General features: G+C 42.7%; 1 protein-coding gene across 1 annotated transcript in view; it reads right to left on the bottom strand.

Moving 5' to 3' along the window:
- cpsf1 (cleavage and polyadenylation specific factor 1) overlaps window positions 1–23478 on the bottom strand; it is a 119849-nt gene that overhangs the window by 51317 nt on the left and 45054 nt on the right. The window contains exons 10-17 of the mRNA XM_041183754.1: window positions 22559–22652; window positions 20763–20850; window positions 18873–18995; window positions 15990–16041; window positions 15460–15554; window positions 10974–11048; window positions 10125–10205; window positions 3886–3987 (exon numbers count right to left, since the gene is read on the bottom strand). Of these exons, the coding sequence (XP_041039688.1) occupies window positions 3886–3987; window positions 10125–10205; window positions 10974–11048; window positions 15460–15554; window positions 15990–16041; window positions 18873–18995; window positions 20763–20850; window positions 22559–22652 (710 nt within the window). The remainder of the gene's footprint in view (window positions 1–3885; window positions 3988–10124; window positions 10206–10973; window positions 11049–15459; window positions 15555–15989; window positions 16042–18872; window positions 18996–20762; window positions 20851–22558; window positions 22653–23478) is intronic.

Below are 23478 nucleotides of genomic sequence, written 5' to 3'. Positions count from 1 at the left end.
CATCTCAGCTTCTCTCCCCTCTGAAACAAGGATCCAATCCCCCTGCCAGTAGTAATAGTGATAGTAGTAGTAAGGTTTACTAATATTAGTAAAGCTTATTAGATCGGCTGATGAGTATTGCTTAGTTATCTTAAGGGAATTTCAATCAGGTAATTAGAACATTTATTGAAATAATAAAAATATTAGCACAGGAAGGAAGAGACACATTAGGAAAATATAATCAGTAAAATAGTTAATTAATGAAATGCTATACAGATGGCAGGGCAGTTAATATGTGGCAGCTGCAGAATGTGGGGCTTCATGGACACCAAAGTGATCCAGGGCAAACACATCTGCAGTAAGTATCTGCGGCTGCAGGAGCTCTGGCTCAGAGTCATTGAGCTGGAGGCCAAGCTGCAGACACTGCGATACATCAGGGAGGGGGAAAGTTATCTGGACACCTTGTTCCAGGGTGTGGTGACACCTCTTAGGATAGGGTCATCTGATTTGGTCCATGGTTAGGGGCAGAAGGGTGTGATTGCAAGTGAGGCAGGTATGGGGATCAGGGAGGTAGAAGTGGAGGAGCCTCAGCCCTTGCAATTGTCTAACAGGGTTGAGCTTTTTGCAGCCTGTGTGGACAAAAGCAGGGTAGCAGGGTGGATGAGAAAATTGACCATGGCACAGGGAGCCATTCCAGCAGGGTGAGTTAATAGAAATGTAATGGTAGTAAGGGACAGTATAGATATTGTTCTCTGTAGCCAGAAGCATGAGTCCAGAAGGCTGTGTTGCCTGCTTGGTGCCAGGGTAAAGGACATCTGCTCTGGGCTGGAGGGGAACTTGCAATGGGAGGGAGATAATCCAGTTGTCATGGTCCACCTAAGTACCAATGACATAGGTAGAACTAGGAAAGAGGGTCTGCTTAGAGAATATGGTTAACTTGGAGCTAACTTGTAAAACAATCTCAAAGGTAAGAATCTCTGGCTTATTACCTGAACTATGAGCAAACTGGAGTAGGCAAATAAGATTAGAGTGTTAAACTCATGGCTCAGAAGACTGACGTGGGAGAAATAGGTTTCGATTCATGGGGCACCGGCATCAGTATTGGGAAAAGTGGGGGCTGTACCAGTGGGACAGTCTTCACCCGAACTGTGCTGAAAGTGGGTTGGTCTTCACCTGAAATAAAAATGGAAAATGCTGGGAAAGCTCAAAAGGTCTGGCAGCATCCGTGGAGAGAGGAACAGAGTTAACATTTCGAGTCCAATATGATTCTTCTTTGAAACTGGAGAGAGCTAGAAACGGGATGGGTTCTATACTGAATGTAATGGCTTTTATGTAGAAACATGATGGGTCTTCACCTGAACCATTCTGGGACCAATGTTCTGGAGAGTCATATAACTAGGGCCATAGAGGGGGCTTTAGACTGGGAGCAAGGGATCAAGTGGGGGAAGATGTGATAAATTAAATGGACAGGTCACGGCAAGGGAGCAATAAGGAAATTGATAATCTGAGTGTGGCAGGAAGGGACAGGGCATATAAATCTAAGAGTGTGCCAACTAGAGGCTGCAAAAAGAATAAAAAGACAGAATTAAAGGCACTCTATCTGAATGCACACAGCATTCACAACATGATGGATGAACTGACAGAACAAATGGAATTAAACAGGTATGATCAAATTGTCATTATGGAAATGAGCTTGCAGGGTGACCAAGGCTGGGAACTGAATATTCAAGGGTATTCGACATTTTGGAAGGATAGGCAAAAAGGAAAAGGAGGTGCAGTCGCTCAGTTAATAAAGGCTAGGATCAGTACCATTTGTGAGAGGGAATCATAGATCATAGAGGAGCTAAGAAACAGCAAGGGGCAGCAAACCTCAGTAGGAGTTGTTTATATTCCACCAAACAGTAGTGATAACGTAGGGCATGGTATAATCAGGAAATGAGAGGTGCAGGTAACAAGGGTAATATGGTAATTATGGGGGTCTTCAATCTGCATATAGACTGGGTAAACCAAATTAGTACAGGACAAATTCCTGGAATCTGTACAAGATGGTTTCCTAGAACAGTATGTTGAGGAACTAGAGAATAGGCTATTTTGGATCTGATATTGTGTAATGAGAGGGTTTGAGTACAGAAACAAAAAAGTCTTGCTGCAATTGTATACAGCCTCAGAGTATTGTGCACAGTTTTGGTCTCCTTACCTAAAGGAGGATATACTTGCCATAGAAGGAGTGCAACAAATGTTCACCAGTTAACCCTACAATGGTGGCATTGTCCAATGAGGAGAGATTGTATTCTCTAGCGTTTAAATGAATGGGGGTAATCTCACTGAAGCATACAAAATTCTTACAGGGCTCGACAGAGTAGATGCAGGAAAGATGTTTTTTCCTGGCTGGGCGTTGGGGATGGGGGTCTAGAACCAGGGGACAGAGTTTCAGAATAAGCAATAAGCCACTTAAGGCTGAGATGAGGAGGAATTTCTTGATTCAGAGGGTGGTAACTCTTAGGAATTCTCTACCCCAGAGGGTTGTGGAGCCTCACTGAGTATATTCAAGACAGAGATTGACAGATTTCTACACATTAAGATGTCAAGGGTTACAGGACTAGTGTGGGAAAATGGCACTGAGGTAGGTGGTCAGCCATGATCTAGTTGAATGGTGGAGCAAGCTCAAGGGGGACAATGGCTACTCCTGCTCCTATATCCTATGAATCAAATGAAAAAATTCTTCTTTGGGACTGTGTCTATTCTGTACCTGAACTACCTCCTCTTTGAAGGCCACCCATTGCTCATATACTATTTTACCCACCAATTCAGATCATCTCTCAATTAGCCCTCCTCAAGCTCAGTATTGTCAAATCTGATTGTTCCTTATCCTTTGCAATAACCACTCCAAACCAAATAATATTACCACTGTTATCTAAATGTTCTCCAAAAGAAACATGCTCCACTAGCCCCACTTCATCGCACAGAACCAGAGCTGGGAACACTGATCAAGAATGTTGATTATAACCAAGTCACCACAGCAATCCAATTTTTTTTTTTAAACATTTTAAAACATAGTTCCTAAATCAGGGTAAAAAATCCAGTGGGGAATTTTTTCACAATCCCTGTTCAATAATGCAGCTTTTACGTCACTTCTCCAGAACCCTGGAGGTAAAGTGCGGGTGACATAAGGACATAAGAATTTGGAGCAGGAAAAGGCCATTTGGCCCCTCGGGTCTGCTCATCCAATCTGCTGATCTGATGTGGCTTTAACTGTGCTTTATTGCCTGTCACCCATATCCCTCAACTTCTTTGTCAATCAACTCTAACTCAGCCTTTAATACATTCAACGACCCAACCTCCACTGCTCGTTGGGGGAGAGAACTCCAAACACAAATGACCCTCCGACAGATAGGAGCAAGCAGCATGAAACACTGTTTATTTAAACAATTCAAGGGAAACCCCAACTGGACAAGTGAAACACAAACTGAGAAAACTACATGGGGATGATATGTCAGTGATGCAGCTTTGGGGTAAATCAGTGTTATTTAGTTTCTGTGCTAACATTATTCACAGCACAAATATTCACCTGGCTTCATTTTCACAACAAATGAACAATCCTCAAAAGTATCTCACGTTAGTGATTTGGAAAATTGACTGCACTATAATTACAATGTTGTACTGCGCTGAAGATTAATTTAGAAAGACAGTACAAAATAATTATATAAACTGGGTTTACTGGGAAGTGCCCCTGTTACAGAGTGGGAAGCGGTGATCAGGTAAATAACACCCCCCCTCCACCACCCGTATATGTGAACTTCTTTTCCCCTTACATCACGCTATTAATAATTGTAATTAGAGTCGTCTTTTGTTTCAAATATTAAAGTTAAATGTAAACTAAGACTGAAAATTGATTTTACCACTTACCTTTGTGTTTACCTCGTCTTTCTTATCAGAGGCAATCACTGTCCACATATCATGGCAACCAGGAAGTTCAAAGGTTGTGACAACCTGGGCACGAATACTTCGCTGTTTGAAAAGAAAAGCACAGATTCATGCGGTTAGTTTATTTTCACAATTTCCATTGGGTGCCCTGTGGTGTGTGCCTCAGCTGAATGAGGTTATTGCTGCAGTATTTATCTACTGACCTGGCTTGTCCATTTTAAGGCTGCTGCTCAGGGACACCCTGTGGGGAAGTGGTGTAAATAGCTCCACAGATTAGTGGCAAATTATAATTGTTACTGCAAGTTACTGTGGACTAACAGGTATCTGACCTCACCTCCTGTTACCTCCACAACCTATAGGTTGCTTTAACAGTCCAGTCAAAACTGCAGCAAATAACTGGATTTCCTGCTCTTTTGCTGTGTTTCTGAAAATAATGCAGAGTTTAATAGAAAATGTGATGGCTGGGTGGAGAGAAATCTCATAAAGCTCTCATTCAAACTGTATTATTTACATTTCTCACAGGTGCTTTGGTAGAAGTGCTATGGTGGACTTTAAGTGTGGAAAAGTACCCTGGTCCTTCCAAACTTGCTATTCTAAATTGCCCAGAGGAAACAGTGTAACACTCTCAGCAGGATACAACAAACAGCGAGAAAACATGTCATTTCCTACAAATAAATGGGAGAGTCGATATGATTGGTGGGTGCCACTCAAAAACCTCACAAAGGAAGAAAGAAAGATGCAGAGTGCAACAAGATTTTTCTTATTTCAGATCCATAGTGATTTCAGCCTCCAGACACCAAGCTTGTCTGCAAACACTAGGCTCTCTCTAATCTTGCTTAGCAATTTACATAAAATTATATGCTTATCATACAAATAAACTCCATGAGGCTTCTAGAGCCCCTTGCCCCAATTACTCAGGCAGTTATCAGGTTTTTTTCCTGTCACACTTCAATGCAGGAAATAACTAACCAGTTTTTGCAACAGAACAATTCATTAATAGTTTCTAATAGCAGAAATCATGAACTAATATACAAGCTTTACTACTCAAAACTGAAACAAAAAGGTAAAGTCTAGAGCTCCACTGCTTCTGAAAGAGTTGCTCAAGTAACAAGTCTGTCCTTGGGTGTTTACAGACTTTACCAATGATCTCTGGTATTGTCCTGGTAATCCCAAGATTTAATGTGGCACCGGTACAGGATCTGCAACAGTCATATCTCACTATGGCAGATCATTGCTTGGTGCAAATGCCTAATCAACTGGAATTTAACATTAATGAGGTGGTAACAGAGTTCTAAACCATGGAAAACGCTCCACACATTCTGCTACTGCACATTGGCTGCATTCCCAACTGAACTTAAAACAAGATCCACCACTTTCAAAAATAAAGTTTGCATATCATTCATCATCATTTTACAAAATAACAGCCAGGCTTCAACAATCATTTGAGTTTTCCCCCCACCTTTCCAATCCAGGGATGCCAAGGCCAATGGTAGCAAACCAACAGAAAGCCCAACAGCATCCTTTGATAACATTCACCCTCTCCCGAAAGCATCGACTCCTCCAGGTTCCATGGGGCAGAGCTCATCATTCAGTAGCTCACCCATGGTGAGAGATGGCAGTGTTATGGCACAGCAAATGGTAAATGCCGAGCTGCTCAAATCCCAGAGGGAAACTTGAAATAGCTCCCACAATGGTTTTGCAAATTTGTATTTTATTTCTAGACGTGTGCCTTGAATTCAGTTGTAATAAGTCCACCAAGGCTTAGAGTGTTTTTTTTTTACAAAACTAAATAAACATTTATCAATAGAAGAAAAGATTTTAAGTACATACATAGGTCTACAAATTACTACCATAATAACTCCTAAATCCCCTAATTAATCTGATTCCCAGTTACATCCCCGTTAAGGCAACAGTAAAACAAATAGAATTAAACAGGCCCAAGCAAAGCACACAATACCCTGGACCCTGATCTTCAAAGTGAGTTTTCTTAGCTTCAGTTCCTGCAGACAGTAACTTGATGCATAGGGGCTGGAGGCTTTTCACACTTGCATTAGATCTTAGAATGCCTTCTCCCTTACACACACCTCATCTCCTTTATACATGTTTCTCCCTTTTTAAATTCTATTGTTCCAATATGTCTTTGCAACTTTACTTTTCTCAATATAAATCTTCCATAGTCCTCATTATCAGTAACCTTTGGGAAAAATAAACGCACTGTTTGGCTTAGCTTCTTATGGCTAGGTGCAACATCTTACCATCTCTTTGAAATTCAAACTAGCCTAATTTATTTAAAAATGCAAACGGTCCTCACACCTCTCATTCTAAAACTTTAAACATGTTTACGTATTTAGCATGTTAAACCTTTTGATAACGCAAAAGCTTCAGATCAGCTGCCTCCAATTCAATTAAATTCCCCATACACACATCCACACAGAGAAACTCACCCAAACCCCACTATTAACCTACCTTTACAATAAATCACGATAATATTATGAAAATTATTATATTTTCATGACAGCAGACCATTCAACCATGGGGACATCACATTAGTGTTCACTCCTGTCCTCACCCGCCATTCACAGATGGGTATTTTCACCATGGACAGATCCAGGACACAGACTACAGGGACCACCAGTCAGTTAAGGCCACCTAATTTAACATAAAACTGACAATCGAAACTGGGGCCTTTCTGGTCAGAGAAAGCAACTTTTTGCATACGTTCACTGAGTCACTGGGGAAAGAGTTCATGTGTTTTTATGAATTGACAAACATACGAACACATAAATTAGGAGTAGGCCATTTGGCCCTTCAAGCCTGTTCCGCCATCCAGTAAGACCATGGCTGATCTGTTTGTAACATCAACTCCACATTCCCACCTACCCCTGTCATTAAAATATAATAATTTTCATAATATTATTGTGAGTTATTGTAAACGTAGGTTAATTGTGGGGTTTGAATTAGTTTCTCTGTGTGAGGTTGTGTGTGTGTGTGGGGGGGGTTTTAACTGAATTGCAGACAGCTAGTTTGGAACTTTTGAGTTATCAAAAGGGAAGCTAGGTTTGAAATGCTAAATATGTAAACACGGCTGAAGGTTTAGAATGTGAGGTGTGAAGAACATTTGCATTTTTAGGTAAACCAGAGTAGTCTGAATGTCAAAGAGATGATGGGACATTACACCTAGCCAGAAGTTAAGCCAGTGTATTTATTTTTCCCCAAAAATTGCTGCTAATATGAGTACTATAAAAGGATTATATTATCGATCAAAAAAGTAAAGTTGCAAAGACATATTGGAACAATAGGATTTACATTAAAAAGCAAGAAACATATATAAAGGGGATGTGGTTGTGTGTAAGCAAAGAAGGAATTCTAAGATCTAACAAGTGTGAAAAGCCTCCAGCCTCTAGGCATCAAGTTTCTGTCTACAGGAACCAAAGCTAAGAAAACTCACTGTGAGCATCACTAACCAGGGTATTGTGTGCTTTGCCTGGGTCTGTTGAAATGTATTTGTTTTTACTGTTGCTTTAACAGAGGTGCAACTGGGAGTCAGATCAATTAAGGGAGTTAGGAGTTATCAGTAGTAATTTGTAGACCTATGTATGTGTTTAAAATTATTTATTTTATTAAAAAAGTTTAATTTAGTTTTGTAAAGAACCTCTAAGACTCGGAGGACTTATTCCTACTGAATTCAAGGCACGCATCTCAAAATAAAAATACTATTTGCAAAAACAGTTGTGGCACTTATGTCAAGTTTCCCTCTGGGATCTGTGCAGCTCAGCATTTACCAACCACAACCCCCAATAACCTTTCACCCTCCCCCGGCTTATCAAGAATCTATCTAGTTCTGCCTGTAAAATATTCAAAGACTCTGCTTTCACCGCCCTTTGAAGAAAAGAGTTCCAAAGAGACTCAACGCTCAGAGAAAACATTTCTCCTCATCTCTGTCCTAAATAGGCAATCCTTTATTTTTAGTACTAGATTTTCCCAGAAGAGGAAACATCCTCTCCACATCAACTCTGTCAAGACCTCTCTCTCATATATTTCAATCAAGTCACATCTTACTCTTCTAAATTCCAGCGGATACAAACCTAGCCTGTCCAACCTCTCCTCCCAATGCAGTTACATCCTTCCTGAAAGAATGAGACAAATACTGTACACAGTACTCCAGATGTGGTCCAATGCCCTGATGCATAACCGCCTTACTTTTATATTCAACTCCCCTTGCAATAAATGATAAAATTCCATTAGCCTTCCCAATTACTTGCTGTACCTGCATACTAGCCTTTGCAATTCATGCACTGGGGCACCTAGATCCATCTGCATCTCGGAGCTCTACAATTTTTCATCATTTAGATAATATGCTTCTCTCATTCTTCCTGCTAAAATGGACAATTTCATACTTTCCCACATTATACTCCATTTGCTAGGTCTTTGCCCACCCACTTAACCTATCTATATCCCTTTCCAGCCTGCTCTTCACAACTTACAATCCTACTACCTTTGCGTCATCAGGAAATTTAGTTACCATACCTTTGGTCCCTTCATCCAAGTCATTTATATAAACTGTAAAAAGTTGAGGCCCCAGCACTGATCCCTGTGGCACACCACTCATTACATCTTGCCAACCTGAAAAAGACCCATTTATGCCTACCATCTGCTTCCTGTTAGCCAGCCAATCTTCCATCCATGCCAGTATGTTACCCCCTATACCATGAGCTTTTATTTTCCACAATAACCTTTGATGTGGCACTTTATCAACAGCCTTCTGGAAATATATACGGTACATCTACCGGTTCCCCTTTATCCACAGCACATGTTACTTCTTCAAAGAACTCCAATAAATTGGTTAAACATAATTTCCCTTTCACAAAACCATGCTAACTCTGCCTTATTACCCTGAATTTATCTAAGTGTCCTGCTATTACGTCTTTAGTAATAGCTTCTAACATTTCCCCTATTACATATGTTAAGCTAACTGGCCTGTAATTCCTGCTTTCTGTCTCCCTCCCTTTTTGAATTAAGGAGTTATATCCGCGATTTTCCATTCTAATCGAACCTTCCCCAAATCTAGAGAATTTTGGAAAATTAAAACCAACGCATCAGCTATCTCACTAGCCGCTTCTTTTAAGACCCTAGGGCAAAGTCCATCAGGATCTGGGGATTTGTCAGCCCGCGGCTCCAATAATTTTCTCAGTACCACTTGCCTGGTGATTGTAATTTTCCCCGAGTTCCTCCTTCCCTTCCATTTCCTGATTTGCAGCTATTTCCGGGATGTTACTTGTATCCTCTAGTTCAGCTCATCTGCCATCTCCCTATTATCCATTATTAATTTCCCCAGACTCACTTTCTAAAGGACCAAGGCTCACTTTGTTAACTCTTTTCCTTTTTAAATATCTACAGAAACTCTTACTATCTGTCTTTATATTTCCAGCTAGCTTTCTCTCACACTTCAATTTTCCTTCCTGATCAAACTTTCATCATTCCTTGCTGTTTTTTTTTTAGCTCTGTCCAATCTTCTGACCTGTCACCCATCTTTGCACAATTATATGCTTTTTCTTTACGTTTGGTACTATCTTTAATTTTTTTTAGTTAACTATGGGTGGTGGGCCCTCCCTTGGAATTTTTCTTTCTTGTTGCAGAATGTATCGTAGGGGAAGAGCTAAGATCCACAGTGCAGGACAAAATTGAAAAGCATAGAAGAGGTAAACCATGAAGCGGAAGTCGATGGAAGTAAGAAGTTCCAGTGTTTTGAGTTTGTGTAATGAGTGTTTACTTCAATGCACTGAAGATGCAGGGAGGAGAGAGTGTGTTGAGCATGATTTTGTGGAGTTTAGGAGGAAGAGGACAGCTTTGACCACAGTAGTACGCACAAGATAATGAGATCAGACAGAAGTCAAAGAAGCAAAAACAGAAACAGAAATACCTGGAAAAACTCAGCAGGTCTGGCAGCATCGGTGGAGAAGAGCACAGTTGACGTTTCGAGTCCTCATGACCCTTCAACAGGTCATGAGGACTCGAAACGTCAACTGTGCTCTTCTCCACCGATGCTGCCAGACCTGCTGAGTTTTTCCAGGTATTTCTGTTTCCGTTTTTGTTTTGGATTTCCAGCATCTGTAGTTCTTTGACTTTATCAGAGGTCAAAGAAAGATTGCATCACAGATGACAAGTTTTTTTATATTCAAACTGGCTAGGTGTATGTGAGCTGATACCAGAAACGAGCATACCTGTAGAACGGAGAGCGCACCATTCTTTCCATAACCTGAACACACGACTATCTCCAAGTCAGGTTCTGGGTTATTCTGAAACTAAAATGAAGTGGAAGGTTAAACAGAATTCAGTTGAAGTAGATTCTAAAAATCACCCACGTGTCACTTGTATTTAGAAACACTCTATAATGATTCTATCAAGTTCCAACAGGAGTGGATTTTTCCAGTTTACTTTCCGCCAATGCCACCATGCTCCCTCCTTCAGGTAATAGCGCAGGGGAGCGGGAGAGGGACTGTGGTCTGGGCTTCTAAGTGGCAGAGCCAGCAGCTAGTGCGGCTTCACAGCCACCTGAAACAGAGGCTTTTTCCTCTTCCAGCTCAAAGCAAGGGACAGCCAAGAGTTAACATCCATCAACTGTACAACTTCAAACTTGGGACAGCCATTTGTACGGGGACCCCCAAAACTCTAGGATGAGAAGTGGCCATTCACGACTTTACTACCTCACTGCATGGTAACCTGGCTTCACCTTGTACCAGAGACCAAGCTCCAATGCAAACAGTGCAACTGGACCAGCAGCCACAAACTAACAGCTTACAGCTGTCAGGTGGGACATGCATGAGTTTCCATGGATCTGCGTTCATTTTTAGAAACCTGGCCCTGCAAAGGAGAAAACATTCCAGGTGCTCACTACATTGTTGTACTGATTGTTCCCCATCCCACTTCTTTTTTTGGCTTGCAAAGGTCTCAGCCAGTGTCCCTTTCTCAGTTGTGGTAACTGGCCTTTCCCCACGCTCACTCATGTCCTTCCATAATGTCAACCCACTGCATATTGCCTTTTCTTTTTGGAACAACCACCTGTCACTCACCTCTTCAGAAAGGAAAGCAGGTTCTCCCATTGAAGCATTTACGCAAGGGCCAATATTCAATATACTGTCACAGACCTGCAGGAACACAGGAGAGAAATTATTCAGACACTGCAGGCAGCTTCAACCCTGAAGTAGTTCCCAATCACAAGTAAACACTGCAAATGCTATGGGCCCCGACAACATTCCAGCAACAGTACTGAAGACTTGCGTTCCAGAAACTACCTGCACCCTTAGCCAAGCTGTTCCAGTACAGCTACAACACTGGAATTTACATGGCAATATGGAATGTTGAAATTTTCCCAGATATGTCCTGTACACAAAAAACTGGACAAATCCAACCCAGCCGATTACTGCCCTGTCAGCCTACTCTTGATCAACAACAAAGTATTAGAAGGGATCATCAACAGTGCTATCAAGCTGCACTTGCTTAGAAATAACCTGCTCACTGACACTCAGTTTGGATTCCGCCAGGGCCACAACTCCTGACGTCACTACAGCCGTGGTCCAAACATGGACAAAAGAGCTGAACTCCAGAGGTGAGGTGAGGGCGACTGCCCTTGACATCAATGCAGCATTTGACAGAGTGTGGCATCAAGGAGCCCTAGCAAAACTGGAGTCAATGGGAATCAGAGGGAAAACCCTCCACTGCTTGGAGTCATACCTAGCACAAAGGAAGATGGTTGTGGGTGCTGGAGGTCAATGATTTTTTTAAAAATTCATTTTTGGAATGTTGGCATCACTTGCTGGACCAACATTTACTGACAATCCCCAATTGCCCTCGAGAAGGTGGTGGTGAGCTGCCTTAAACCACTTGTAGTCCAGGTGGCGCATCATCTCGCTGATGTCCTTTAGGAAAGGAAATCTGCCGTCCTCATCTGGTCTGGCCTACATGTGACTCCAGATGTGCAGTAATGTGGTTGACTCTTAAATGCCCTCTGAAATGGTCTATCAAGCCACTCAGCTGCATCACAACTGCTAAAAAGTCAATAAAAAGGAATGAAACTGGACGGACCACCCAGCGTCCACCTAGGCACCAGAAATGATAACAGCAAACCCTACCCTGTCGACCCTGCAAAGTCCTCCCTACTAACACCTGGGGGCTTGTGCCAAAATTGGGAGAGCTGTCACAAAAGGGTCACGTGGATGAACCATCTTGGCCTCCTCCAGAGGTCCCCAGCATCACAGATGCCAGTCTTCAGCCAATTCGATTCATTCCACGTGATATCAAGAAACAGCTGAAGGCACTGGATACCGCAAAAGCTATGGGCCCTGACAATGTTCTGGCAATAGTACTGAAGACTTGTGCTCCAGAGCTTGCTGCGCACCTAGCCAAGCTGTTCCAGTGCAGCTACAACATTGACATCTCCCCAGCTATGTGGAAAATTGCCCAGGTATGTGCTGTACACAAAAAGTAGGGCAAATCCAACCCAGCCAATTACCACCCCATCAGTCTACTCTCCATCATCAGTAAAGTAATGGGGTCATCAACAGTGCTATCAAGCAGCACTTGCTAAGCAATAACCTGCTCACTGATGCCCAGTTTGGGTTCCACCAGGGGCATTCAGCTCCTGACCTCATTACAGCCTTGGTTCAAACATGGACAAAAGAGCTGAACTCTAGAGGTGAGGCGAGAGTGACTGCACTTGACATCAAGGCAGCATTTGACCGAGTGTGGCATCAAGGAGCCCTAGCAAAACTGGAGTCAGTGGGAATCGGGGAAAACTCTCCACTGGTTGGAGTCATAAAGAGCACAATGGGAGATGGTTGTGGTTGTTGGAGGTCAGTTGTCTCAACTCCAGGACACCACTGCAGAAGTTCCTCAGGATAGTGTCCAAGGCCCAACCATTTTCAGCTGCTTCGTCAATGACCTTCATTCCATCATAAGGTCAGAAGTGGGGATGTTCACTGATGATTGCACAATGCTCAGCATCATTCACGATTCCTCAGATACTGACACAGTCCATGTCCAAATGCAGCAAGACCTAGACAATATCCAGGCTTGGGCTGACAAGTGGCAAGTGACATTTGCACCACACAAGTTCCAGGCAATGATCATCTCCAACAATAGAGAATCAAACCATGGCCCCCTGACATTTAATGCCATTACCATCACTGAATGCCTTAATATCAACATCCCGGGAGTTACCATTGACCAGAAACTGAACTGGACTAACCATATAAATGCTGTGGCTACAAGAGCAGGTCAGGGGCTAGGAATCCTACAGCAAGTATCTCATCTCCTGACTCCCCAAAGCCTATCCACCATCTACAAGGCTCAGGTCAGGAGTGTGATGGAATACTCTCCACTTGCCTGAATGAGTGCAGCGCCAACAACACCCAAGAAGCTCGACACCATCCAGGACAAAACAGCCCGCTTGATTGGCACCACATCTACAAACATTCACTTCTTCCATCACCGATGAACAGTGACAGCAGTATATACAATCTATTAGATGCACTGCAGAAATTCACCAAGGCTCCTTTTTGACAGGACCTTCCAAAGCCACGGCCACTGCCATCTAGAAGGACAAGGGCAGTAGATAGATGGGAACACCACCACCTGGAAGCTCCCCTACAAGCCACTCACCATCCAGACTTGGAAATATATCACTGTTCCTTCACTGTCGCTGGGTCAAAAGCCTGGAACTCCCTCCCTAATAGCTATGGATGTACCTACACCACATGGGCTGTAGCAGGTCAAGAATGCAACTCACCACCACCTTCTCAAGGGCAATTAGGGATGGGCAATAAAAATGCTGGCCTAGCCAGCGACACCCTAGCCCCATGAAGGAATAAAAAAAATCAAAACAATTTGTTGTGGCTCAAGATTCTCGGTCTAATCCCACACAGGTTTGAACATGTAATCCAGGCTTGCAATGTCATGACCAGTGTAATTCAAAGCTAATTCAATGTATATGAAGAGCATCTGAATGTTTAAGAGATGTGTTCAGCTGTTATATAACTGCACGTCTGATTTTTTTTTCTACTAATTAGCACAAGTGTATTTGTGGAAAAATTCAGAAAATGACAAAGCTTTCACATCCACAGCAACTTTTAAACCATTGCTTGGTTACCAAAAGCATCAAAAGACGAGGAAGGCCTTCAAGTCCATCAGTGCTCACCCCATCCATTACTGCTTCAACCTTGTTCACCACTCTCCCCAAACCACTTACAAATGCTAACCATCTGAGGTGCTGAAAAAGCAGTAGTAATTTCAAGAGTAACCCTGGACAATCTTCACCCCTTTCCCCCAATTCATGAAGGCAATCAAGCAAGCTTCAGGAGACCAGTTACCCATGATTAGACAAACTAGCCCACACTATCCAATAGCTCCACGCTCCAACTTCCTTAGGAGCACAGGATGATAAAGTGAGCAGAGACAACCACCTTCAAACCTTTGGGCCAGTCCCAAAGGTCACATTCCTTTTCACCTCTACCTCTGTACATCTGCCATAAATTGTACCCTCATAGTATCTTTACTATCAAGAAGTGGGAAAGCTTACCAGCAATTCCCACCTCCCACAGGTCAATGAAAAAGACCACATGGAACAGCCAAACCAGAGTGGAGTGAATACATGCTCCCTTGGCCTAGAGATTCTCTTTTCAGATCCGGTACCTCTATTCCCTTGATGACTCAAAATGCATGAACTGTACACAATACTCAAGAGGCTGGGTGAAACATATGATTTGTCCAAATTAGCATTTCCTGGATGTTGAACTAAATTCCAACATTACATTTGCCTTTCACGTCACCACTGAACATTGTACCAATGGTTTCAGGGTGATTTTGAATAAAGTCCCAAATCCCTCTCCTGCGTTATTCTTTGTAGACTGTTTCCATTTATTTTCTATTTTCCATTATTTATTTTTCCTTCATTGACTTTGACAGGATTTTCAGCCTCAAGGTATCACAGAATGCATCTGCCCCCCGCCCCCCCCCCCCCCCCGGCCCCCCCCACCTGCCCCCCCACACCCCCCCCCCCCCCGCCCCCCCACACCCCCCCCCCCCCCCCCCCCCCCACACCCACCCCCCCCCCCCCACCCCCCCCCCCCCCCCACCCCCCCCCCCCCCACACCCCCCCCCCCCACACCCACCCCCCCACACCCCCCCCCCCCACACCCACCCCCCCCCCCCCCCACACCCACCCCCCCCACACCCACCCCCTCCACACCCACCCCCTCCACACCCACACACACACACACACACACACACACACACACACACACACACACACACACACACACACACACACACACACACACACACACACACACACACACACACACACACAGTTATCTTACAGCAAAAACACCCATGAAAACTACATAATTAAATTAAAATAAGTTAGCATGTGTGAGCACTCCTCTGCAGATTTACACCCTGAATGTCACATTAAGTCAAATGAACGAGGTGGAAACTTTGGGTGTACTGGAAGCATTCAGTATTCCGCTGATCAGCTGTGACATCCAGCAAATCAGACCCTACCTCAAAGGAATAGGTGGCCAGCTGAGTACCAGACTGGGCCTCGTTTCCATACACTTCAATCTCATCCATGTCATCCAGTAAAGCAACATCACCAGCTGGAATGTAAAATAAAGAGTGATCAGTGAGCTTATTCTTTGTAAAATGCACTTGTTCTCTTTTGCTGCAACTCTCTCCTGCCACTCCCACTATCACGTGTCATTACACAGCAGAGTGGGCTGACAGCATTCTAACCGATTGTTGGGGAGTGTAAGAGGGACAGCTGGGAAGGGTGGGGGGAGTCTGCAGTTACATTTCCCATCCTTCTCTGTCTTTGTTGGGAGAGGGGTGGAAAAAAAGATGCAGGCCCCATGAGGGACAGCAGATTTCTGTCATTAAATCACACACCCTGAAGTCAAATTATACCAGGCTTTTTGATTGAACTATATGACACTGCGCTTCATTTCACTCTATTCAGCATTGATAACTTGTGCCCACTCCTCAGACATGTAATTGAAAATGACTGAGAGGTGGGCGGGGGAGGGGGTACTCACCAATCCAGCCTGCTGACAAATCCAGACGCTTCTTTTTATTGGGTGGTTCTTCCTGCAGAACAAATCAAATCCAATCAAAGTCAAGTTATTTCTGGGGTCAGAAGGAATGGCTGTCTCAATTACTGGCCTACATCCACAGTGTGTCCCTTCATCAAGCACTATATTTTTTTAATTCTCTCCTGAAGGCAGTGATTCTTGTGGGTGGGTTGGGGGCGGTTTTAACACACAAAGTCCTGGTCACCTTCCATGATTCACTCTTCAATGTGAACCTTGGTTTGGAGTTTTAGTGGGATGTTCAACCATGGTGGGGGGGGGGGGGGGGGGGGGGATTTCAAAGCCAAGCTCAACCAGTCTTTGCCTAACATAAAATCACATGTAAAGAGCACAGGATGTGGTCACTGGGTCCATCATACTTTTGCCGACTCTTTCAAAGAGCTTCGCAGTTAGTTCCACACAGCCCCACCCTGGCCTCTTTCCTCATAAGTCTTCCATGTTTTTCCGTTCCAAAGCATTTATCTAATTCCCTTTTGAAGGTTAATACTCAATCTGGACCCACTACTCTTTCAGGCAGTGAACAATAGATCATAACAACATAGGATCACAGGACAGTTACAGGCCATTCAGTCCATTGTGTCTGTGCTTGCGCTCCAAAACAGCAACTTAGCTTGTGCCACTCTCTGGCTTCCTCCCCATAGCCCTGCACGTTCTTCCTTTTCAGATCATAATCCAATTGCCTCTTGAATGACTTGAGTGAACCTACCTCCATCACACTCTCAGGCACTGCATTCCAGATCCCAAACACACACTGGGTGAAATAGTGTTTCCTCATGTCTCCATTGCTTCTTTTGCCAATTATCATAAATCTGTGCCCTCTCATTCTCAATCCTTCCACCGATGGGAACAGTTTTTTTCCCTATCCACTTCTATCTAAACCCCTCATGATGTTGAATACTTTATCAAATCTCCTTTCAACCTTCTCTTCGCCAAGGAACACAGGCCCAACCTCTCCAATCTACCTATGTAACTGAAATTCCCCATACCTGGAAGTGCTTGCATGAATCTTTTCCCCACTCTTTCTAATGCCTTCACAAACGTTACCAAAATCTGGCACCCAGAACTGGGCACAATACTCCATTTGAAGCTGAGTCAGTGTTCCATACAAGTTTAACATAATTCCCTTGTTTTTAATACTCTATGCCTGTATTAATAAAGCTTCGGGTCCTACACACTTCATTAGCCGCTGTCTCACCCTGTCCTCCCAGCTTCAATGGTTTTTGCACATATATACTCAGGTCCCTCTGCTCCTGCACCCCGTTCAGAATTGTACCCTTTATATAATATTGTCCCTCCGTATTAAACTCGCCGAGTAAAAAAAAATCTCCTGATTTTCTGACAATGATCTGACACCTATGGTTACTGATGTTCCTGCCAGCTTCAGCAACTTCTCCTTTCTACACTATCAAAATAATTCACAATCTTGAACACCTTATATCTCAAGAAGGATTGGAATAACAATCAGGCAAAAGGCTGACAAGTGACAGGGAACATCCTCATCACACAAGTGCCAGGTAATTATCACCTCAGACGAGATAAAACTGCCATCTGCTCTTGACCTTCAAGAGCACCACCACCATCAAGTCCCAACCATCCTAGGAGGTCACCACGAACCAGGTTTAACTGGAACAGCCATGTTAACTCCACAGATTCAAGAGCAGAGCTCTCTGATGTGGAGTTCACCTCCTGACCCCGTGGATCTTCTCCACTATCTAGAAGGTTAAAGTCAAGTATGTGATACAATATTCAGTAATTATTTTGATGGGAGCACACCATCCCGGTCACCTGGTTTCTTTAATGGGGCCTGTGCCACTGGTCTCATGTACCCCAAAGAAAAATTTTAAGAGCTATCAGTTCTGACATTTCCATTCAATTTCTTAAACGGGTCATATTTCTCTAACTGAGAGACTATTGGAGCCCTCAGTTCATTAAATAACTCAATAACTGATTGCCCAAGCAGCAATACTGGGACCACTGGTTGTATAAGATATTGGTGAGGCCAACTTTGGAGTATTGTGTGCAGTTCTAGTCGCCTAACTACAGGAAGGATATCAGTAAGATTGAGAGAGTGCAGAGAAGATTTACTAGGATGTTACCGGGACTTAAGGAGTTGAGTTACAGGGAAAGATTAAACAGGTTAGCACTTTATTCCTTGGAGTGTAGAAGAATGAGGGGAGATTTGATAGAAGTTTACAAAATTATGAGGGGTACAGACAAAGTAAATGCGAGTAGGCTCTTTCCACTTAGATTAGGAGAAATAAACACGAAAGGACATGGCTTTAGGGTGAAAGGGGAAAGGTTTAGGGGGAACATTAGGGGGAACTTCTTCACTCAAAGTGGTGAGAGTGTGGAACGAGCTACCATCTGACGTGGTAAATGCGGGCTCACTCTTAAGTTTTAAGAATAAATTAGATAGATACATGGATGGGAGAGGTCTGGAGGGTTATGGACTGGGTGCAGGTCAATGGGACTAGCGGAATATTTCGGCACAGACTAGAAGGGCCGAATGGCTTGTTTTCTGTGCTGTAGTGTTCTATGGTTCTATGGTTCACTAAACATTGCAATGTGTACACAATTAAAGATTGCACCAGAGTCCTTTTAAAGCATGAATTCAGATATGAAATTCTTCCTGTTGGGAGTGAATCTTGATTTGTACTCAAGTCAACATTTTCCACCAAAATAAATGACTGGAGGAACTTTGTCCCCATTGAGAAGCAGGTACTTTCACCTGGTGAGCTATTTACCCTGTAACATCCCTTGGTAGAAATATTGGTCACAATTTAACAGCATTTGCAATCCTCTCAGAGAGCAGAATTGTGTTATTAATACCTGTTTCTCCCGATCTTTTCCAACATCCATTGGCGCTTCCTGCAGTTTCTCTGTGTATCTGAGCAACAATGAATTCCCTAAACGTGATCCAAGGAAAAGGAAGCCTGGCTCCAATGTGGTCATCTGTGAATATAGACAGATCTCATTAGCCCAGTCTAACTGATAGAGGCAACAGCCAAAACCATATCTTGCTCAACTCTTAGCAAAGGTGATGGAGGAATGTGCCTGTGATTTCCCTTAGAAGGAGCTCTTGAGTTCAATCATCCTACAGTGGTCAAATGGAGGTGGTCTCTCCCGTTGAGCAGTGGGCAAGGAAACTGTTGGACAAATGGATAATTCCATTTGAAAAATAACTGAGATAATATGGCCTAAAAGTATTGCTTTCCTGTGCTCAGGAAAGTGTACAACACTGAATCCCACCTTAGCCAGGTAGCAAAAGTAATCCCAAAAGACAAAGGTGTCATGAGTAAAAAGAAATTCCATCTTTTGATAAATGTGGCTTATTAGGGTTAGAAAGGGCCCCCTGAGCTTGTTCCACCACTTAATCAGATCTGTATTTCAACTCCATTTGCCATGAAAGAAACATTACACATTAGGGACCAAAATATTTAAGAAAAAAATTGCCTATAGAGCTCCTCACAAGATGAGGAACCTTCCGGACACATGAAAACTATTTAGTTGCGTCAATCATGCTAAATTGGTACCAATTTTACTTCTGAATCATAAGGTTCCAGGTTCAAGTCCCTTTAAGGGTTGAGCACAAAAATCAAGGCTGACAATCCAGTGCAGTACTGAGGGATTGCTACATTGTTGGAGGTGCCATCTTTTGGATGAGATGTTAAACCAAGTTCCCATTTGCCAGCTTGAAAGATCCCATGGCAGTATTTTAAAGAAGAGCAGAGGAGATACCCCCAACGTCCCTGCTAATATTTATCCCTCAGTCAACATCACTAAAAACAGGTTATGTGGTCAGTATCTTAGTGCTGCTGTGGAAATTTGCTGAGTGCACATTAGCTGCTGCACTTCCTACATTACACTTCAAAGAGTACTTCATGGGCTGCAAAGTGCTTTGAGATGTCCAGTGGTTCTGAAAAGCGTTATATAAATGCAAGTCTTTCATATTGCTTGATACCTTTACCCGGCAAAAATCTATAATATAAAAGCAAAATGCAGCAGATGCTGGAAATCCAAAATAAAAGCAGAGAATGATAGAAATGCTTAGCAGGTCAGGCAACATCTGCAGAGATAGATGTTTCAGATTTCCACCAAGCTTTGAGACGGAAAATTGCTTCCTGATTTTGTCCCCAACTGGCTTTGCTCTAACTGTAAGATTAAACAAGCGCCCCCCTCGCCTAGTTCTTGATTCCTCTCCAGAGGATGTAGTTTCTCTTATTCTATCAAATCCTTTTACTCTACACTCAGTCAGAATGCCCCTCAGTCTCATAAACTGAAGGCACACAAGACAACAAAACACAGGAAATAGTGGGAATACTTAGCAGGTCAGGCAGCATGTAGGGAGGGATAGAATCAGACAAGTTTATCGATATTATAGGCATCATTAATATAACTCTTCAACTAGGCACCATGTGGCATTTAATTACGTTAAAAGCACTGTATAGATTTAAATCATTGTCATAGTACAGTATGATATCCACAGCAGCTCGCACACCTACAAGTGTTGACAGATCAGAAATACACGTGGGGCCAGGATATTGGAGTTCTAAAGCATTCAATGAGGAAGCACTCACCCTCCTTTCCTTTTTACTCAAACCAGTTCCGGATGCATCAGTATTAGAGGGTGAAAAGAATGGTTAAAAAATTCTAATTCAGTGACATTTATTCAGGGGCTCAAGAAAAATACACAGAATGAATCCAAGTGTAAAAACTTACACAGGTGGTGAGGACACTGGCTGCTGCCTTGTCAAAGTGGAATGCACGGACGCTCCTCATCCCATCCGTTATCAAGGTCAACACATAGCTACAGGGTTCAAACAGTGAGATCTAGTTAGACACAGTAAGTCAGGACACACAAGTAAAGCTCATACTGAAGGAAATTACTAGAGGTTTGAAATAAAAACAGGAAGTGGGGAAGTGCTTAGCCCATCTGGCAACATCTGTGGAGAGAGAACAGAGTTAAAATTTCAGATCGATGACCATTCGTCAGAAACATTAACGCTGTTTCCTGCTCTACAGATGCTGCCTGACTTGCGAAGCATTTCCAGTACTTTCGTTTAAGCAAAGTTTATAACCTGGTGTACAATTGGAAGCAGTGAATTGAGAGCTAATACAGAGCGTTAGGTTTTCATTACAGACCAAAATATTTCAGCAGAAAGTTGCCTATATTGCTCCTCACAAGGAGGATAGCCTGCAGGACACATGAAAAGCTAATAACATTTGAAGCTGTCCCATATCATTATGAAAGAGGACATTCTGCAGACAGCCATTAAAAAAAGTATAATATAAACTTCTGTAATCATTAAACAGTGAAAAGTTTTCTTTTTCTCGGCCATTGCAATTCCCAATAGCATGAACTAAAGAATTAGTATTTGTGAAGTGCCTTTCACCCCACCAGAATGTCCCAGAGCAGTTCATAATAGCTCAGGCACAGTTACGGCACTGCATCAACAAGCTAGAGTTCAGTAGTAATTAGTGAACTCAATAAATCTGAGCAGAACTTAAAAAGACAAAGGTAGCAGATGCATGGGACCATCACCATTTACAAGCTCCCCTCCAAGCCACACACCATCCTGACTTGGAACTATATCGCTTTTCCTTAGCTGTTGTTGGGTCAAAATCCTGGAACTCCCTTTCTAACTGTATTGTGGCTGTACCTACACTACATGGGACTTCAGCGGTTCAAGGTGGCGGCTCACTGCCACCTTGTCAAGGGCAATTAGAGATTGGCCTAGCCAGTGACGCCCACCTCCCATGAATGAACAAATAAAACAAAAAATCTGTAAGCAAAATATATGAAAGTTGTTGCTGTATTTCAATATCTGTACTTCCAAACAATCCAGTGGTGGATGAAGAACATTAGGCACTGAACTGACTTAATGATAAAATACATGCGGAGCCTCCATATAAGCTATAATATACATCAATCAGAAGCTCCTGCATGGCTCAGCTGGTTAAAGTCAGTGATCAGCTGAGCCATATCAACCAGGAAAATCCCAGGATTGGTATGCAATCCGTGCTGTTAGTTCATCTAAGGTGGCATTAATAGGAAGTCTTCAATTGAGCTCAGTGCCTGTGGGTTAGTGGTTAGAATTAGCCAGGACCTCTTCGTACATGAAGAGCAGTGAAGAATCAGGATATCCATAAACCAGCAAGCAGGGAAGAGAAGAAATATTTAAATCTATGCTCTCCAAACTACATGAATAAGTGATGTGTTCTAAAATTTGGGTAACTGCAAGAAAGTTGAATCCTAAATTGTGTAGCATCTAACTCTTTTAAGAGCATCAAATAGACCAAGTAAGTTAACTGGACCTCATCGTGGACGAATTTCAATTGTGACTCTGGTATGCCCTGGCTGAATTCGAATTCTCAAGGAGTTACTATATAAATGAGTAAATGGAAGAAAGGGAGGTGGGGCAAGAATATGAAAGGAATGTGAAAGGGAGAGTGTGGAAAGAATGGGAGAATGTGGAAAGGGAGAATGTTTATTGCGGCTCACATTCAATACTTACATTTCTCCTCCTTTTAAGGAAATGACCATCTTATCGTAGGACACAAAGGCAGCCTGAGCACAGTCCAACATAATCTTCACCCCGTCTTGAATCCCTGAGGGTGAGACAGACACACAACATGGCAATGGGTCTCTGATGTTTGATTCACCACTGGCTTCCTTGTAGATTGTAATGCTTGACATGTCCCAGTCTCACAACCAATAAAAAATCAGCATTCCAATTGTTAGTTTATTTAAATCTTGGTATGATCACTCCACCTACCATGCTCATCCCTTATATACGTGTTTGTGTGAGCATGTATAATATAATATATATATTTATATATGTAATATATAGAGGTAGAGATCCTTGATTAACAAGGGAATCAAAGGTAATCAGGGGTAGATTGGATCATGACGTTGAGATGACAATCAGATCAGCCATGATCTTACTGAATGGTGGAGCATACTTGAGGGGCCAAATGTCCTACTCCTGCTCCTAATTTGTGTATTCATATGCCCACATGAAGTAGATTCTGATTTATTCAGAACAACTTACTCAGGTTAAATTCAGGACACACACATATCCATACATGAAAAGGAGGCCCCAAAGTTGTTTATAACCAATGAATTACTTTTGAAGTTGAATATTTCTCAAAAGAGAGACATGTTGCCAAAACTTTTCGTTTTACATCATCAGGGCAAACACAATGTCCCTATAGTTCCCTGGAGCTTTCTCCATGGCAACACCTCAGCCAATCAGAGTCGGCTTGCCAACCAATCAGCACCCTTTTCTCCTGCAGTATAAATTGTTGGGATCATTTGAAGTTTGGCATTCTTGTATTTGTCCTAATGCTTACAAGATGAAAAGCTTCAGCAACTGTCTCTCTTTTTAGCAATAGTCAAGTTGTGTACTTCTGAAGCATAGTTACTCTTGTAATG

This window comes from Carcharodon carcharias, chromosome 3 (genome assembly GCF_017639515.1).
Source record: "Carcharodon carcharias isolate sCarCar2 chromosome 3, sCarCar2.pri, whole genome shotgun sequence".
NCBI classification, from domain to species: Eukaryota; Metazoa; Chordata; class Chondrichthyes; order Lamniformes; family Lamnidae; genus Carcharodon; species Carcharodon carcharias.
This window is presented reverse-complemented; position numbering and strand designations above follow the sequence as displayed.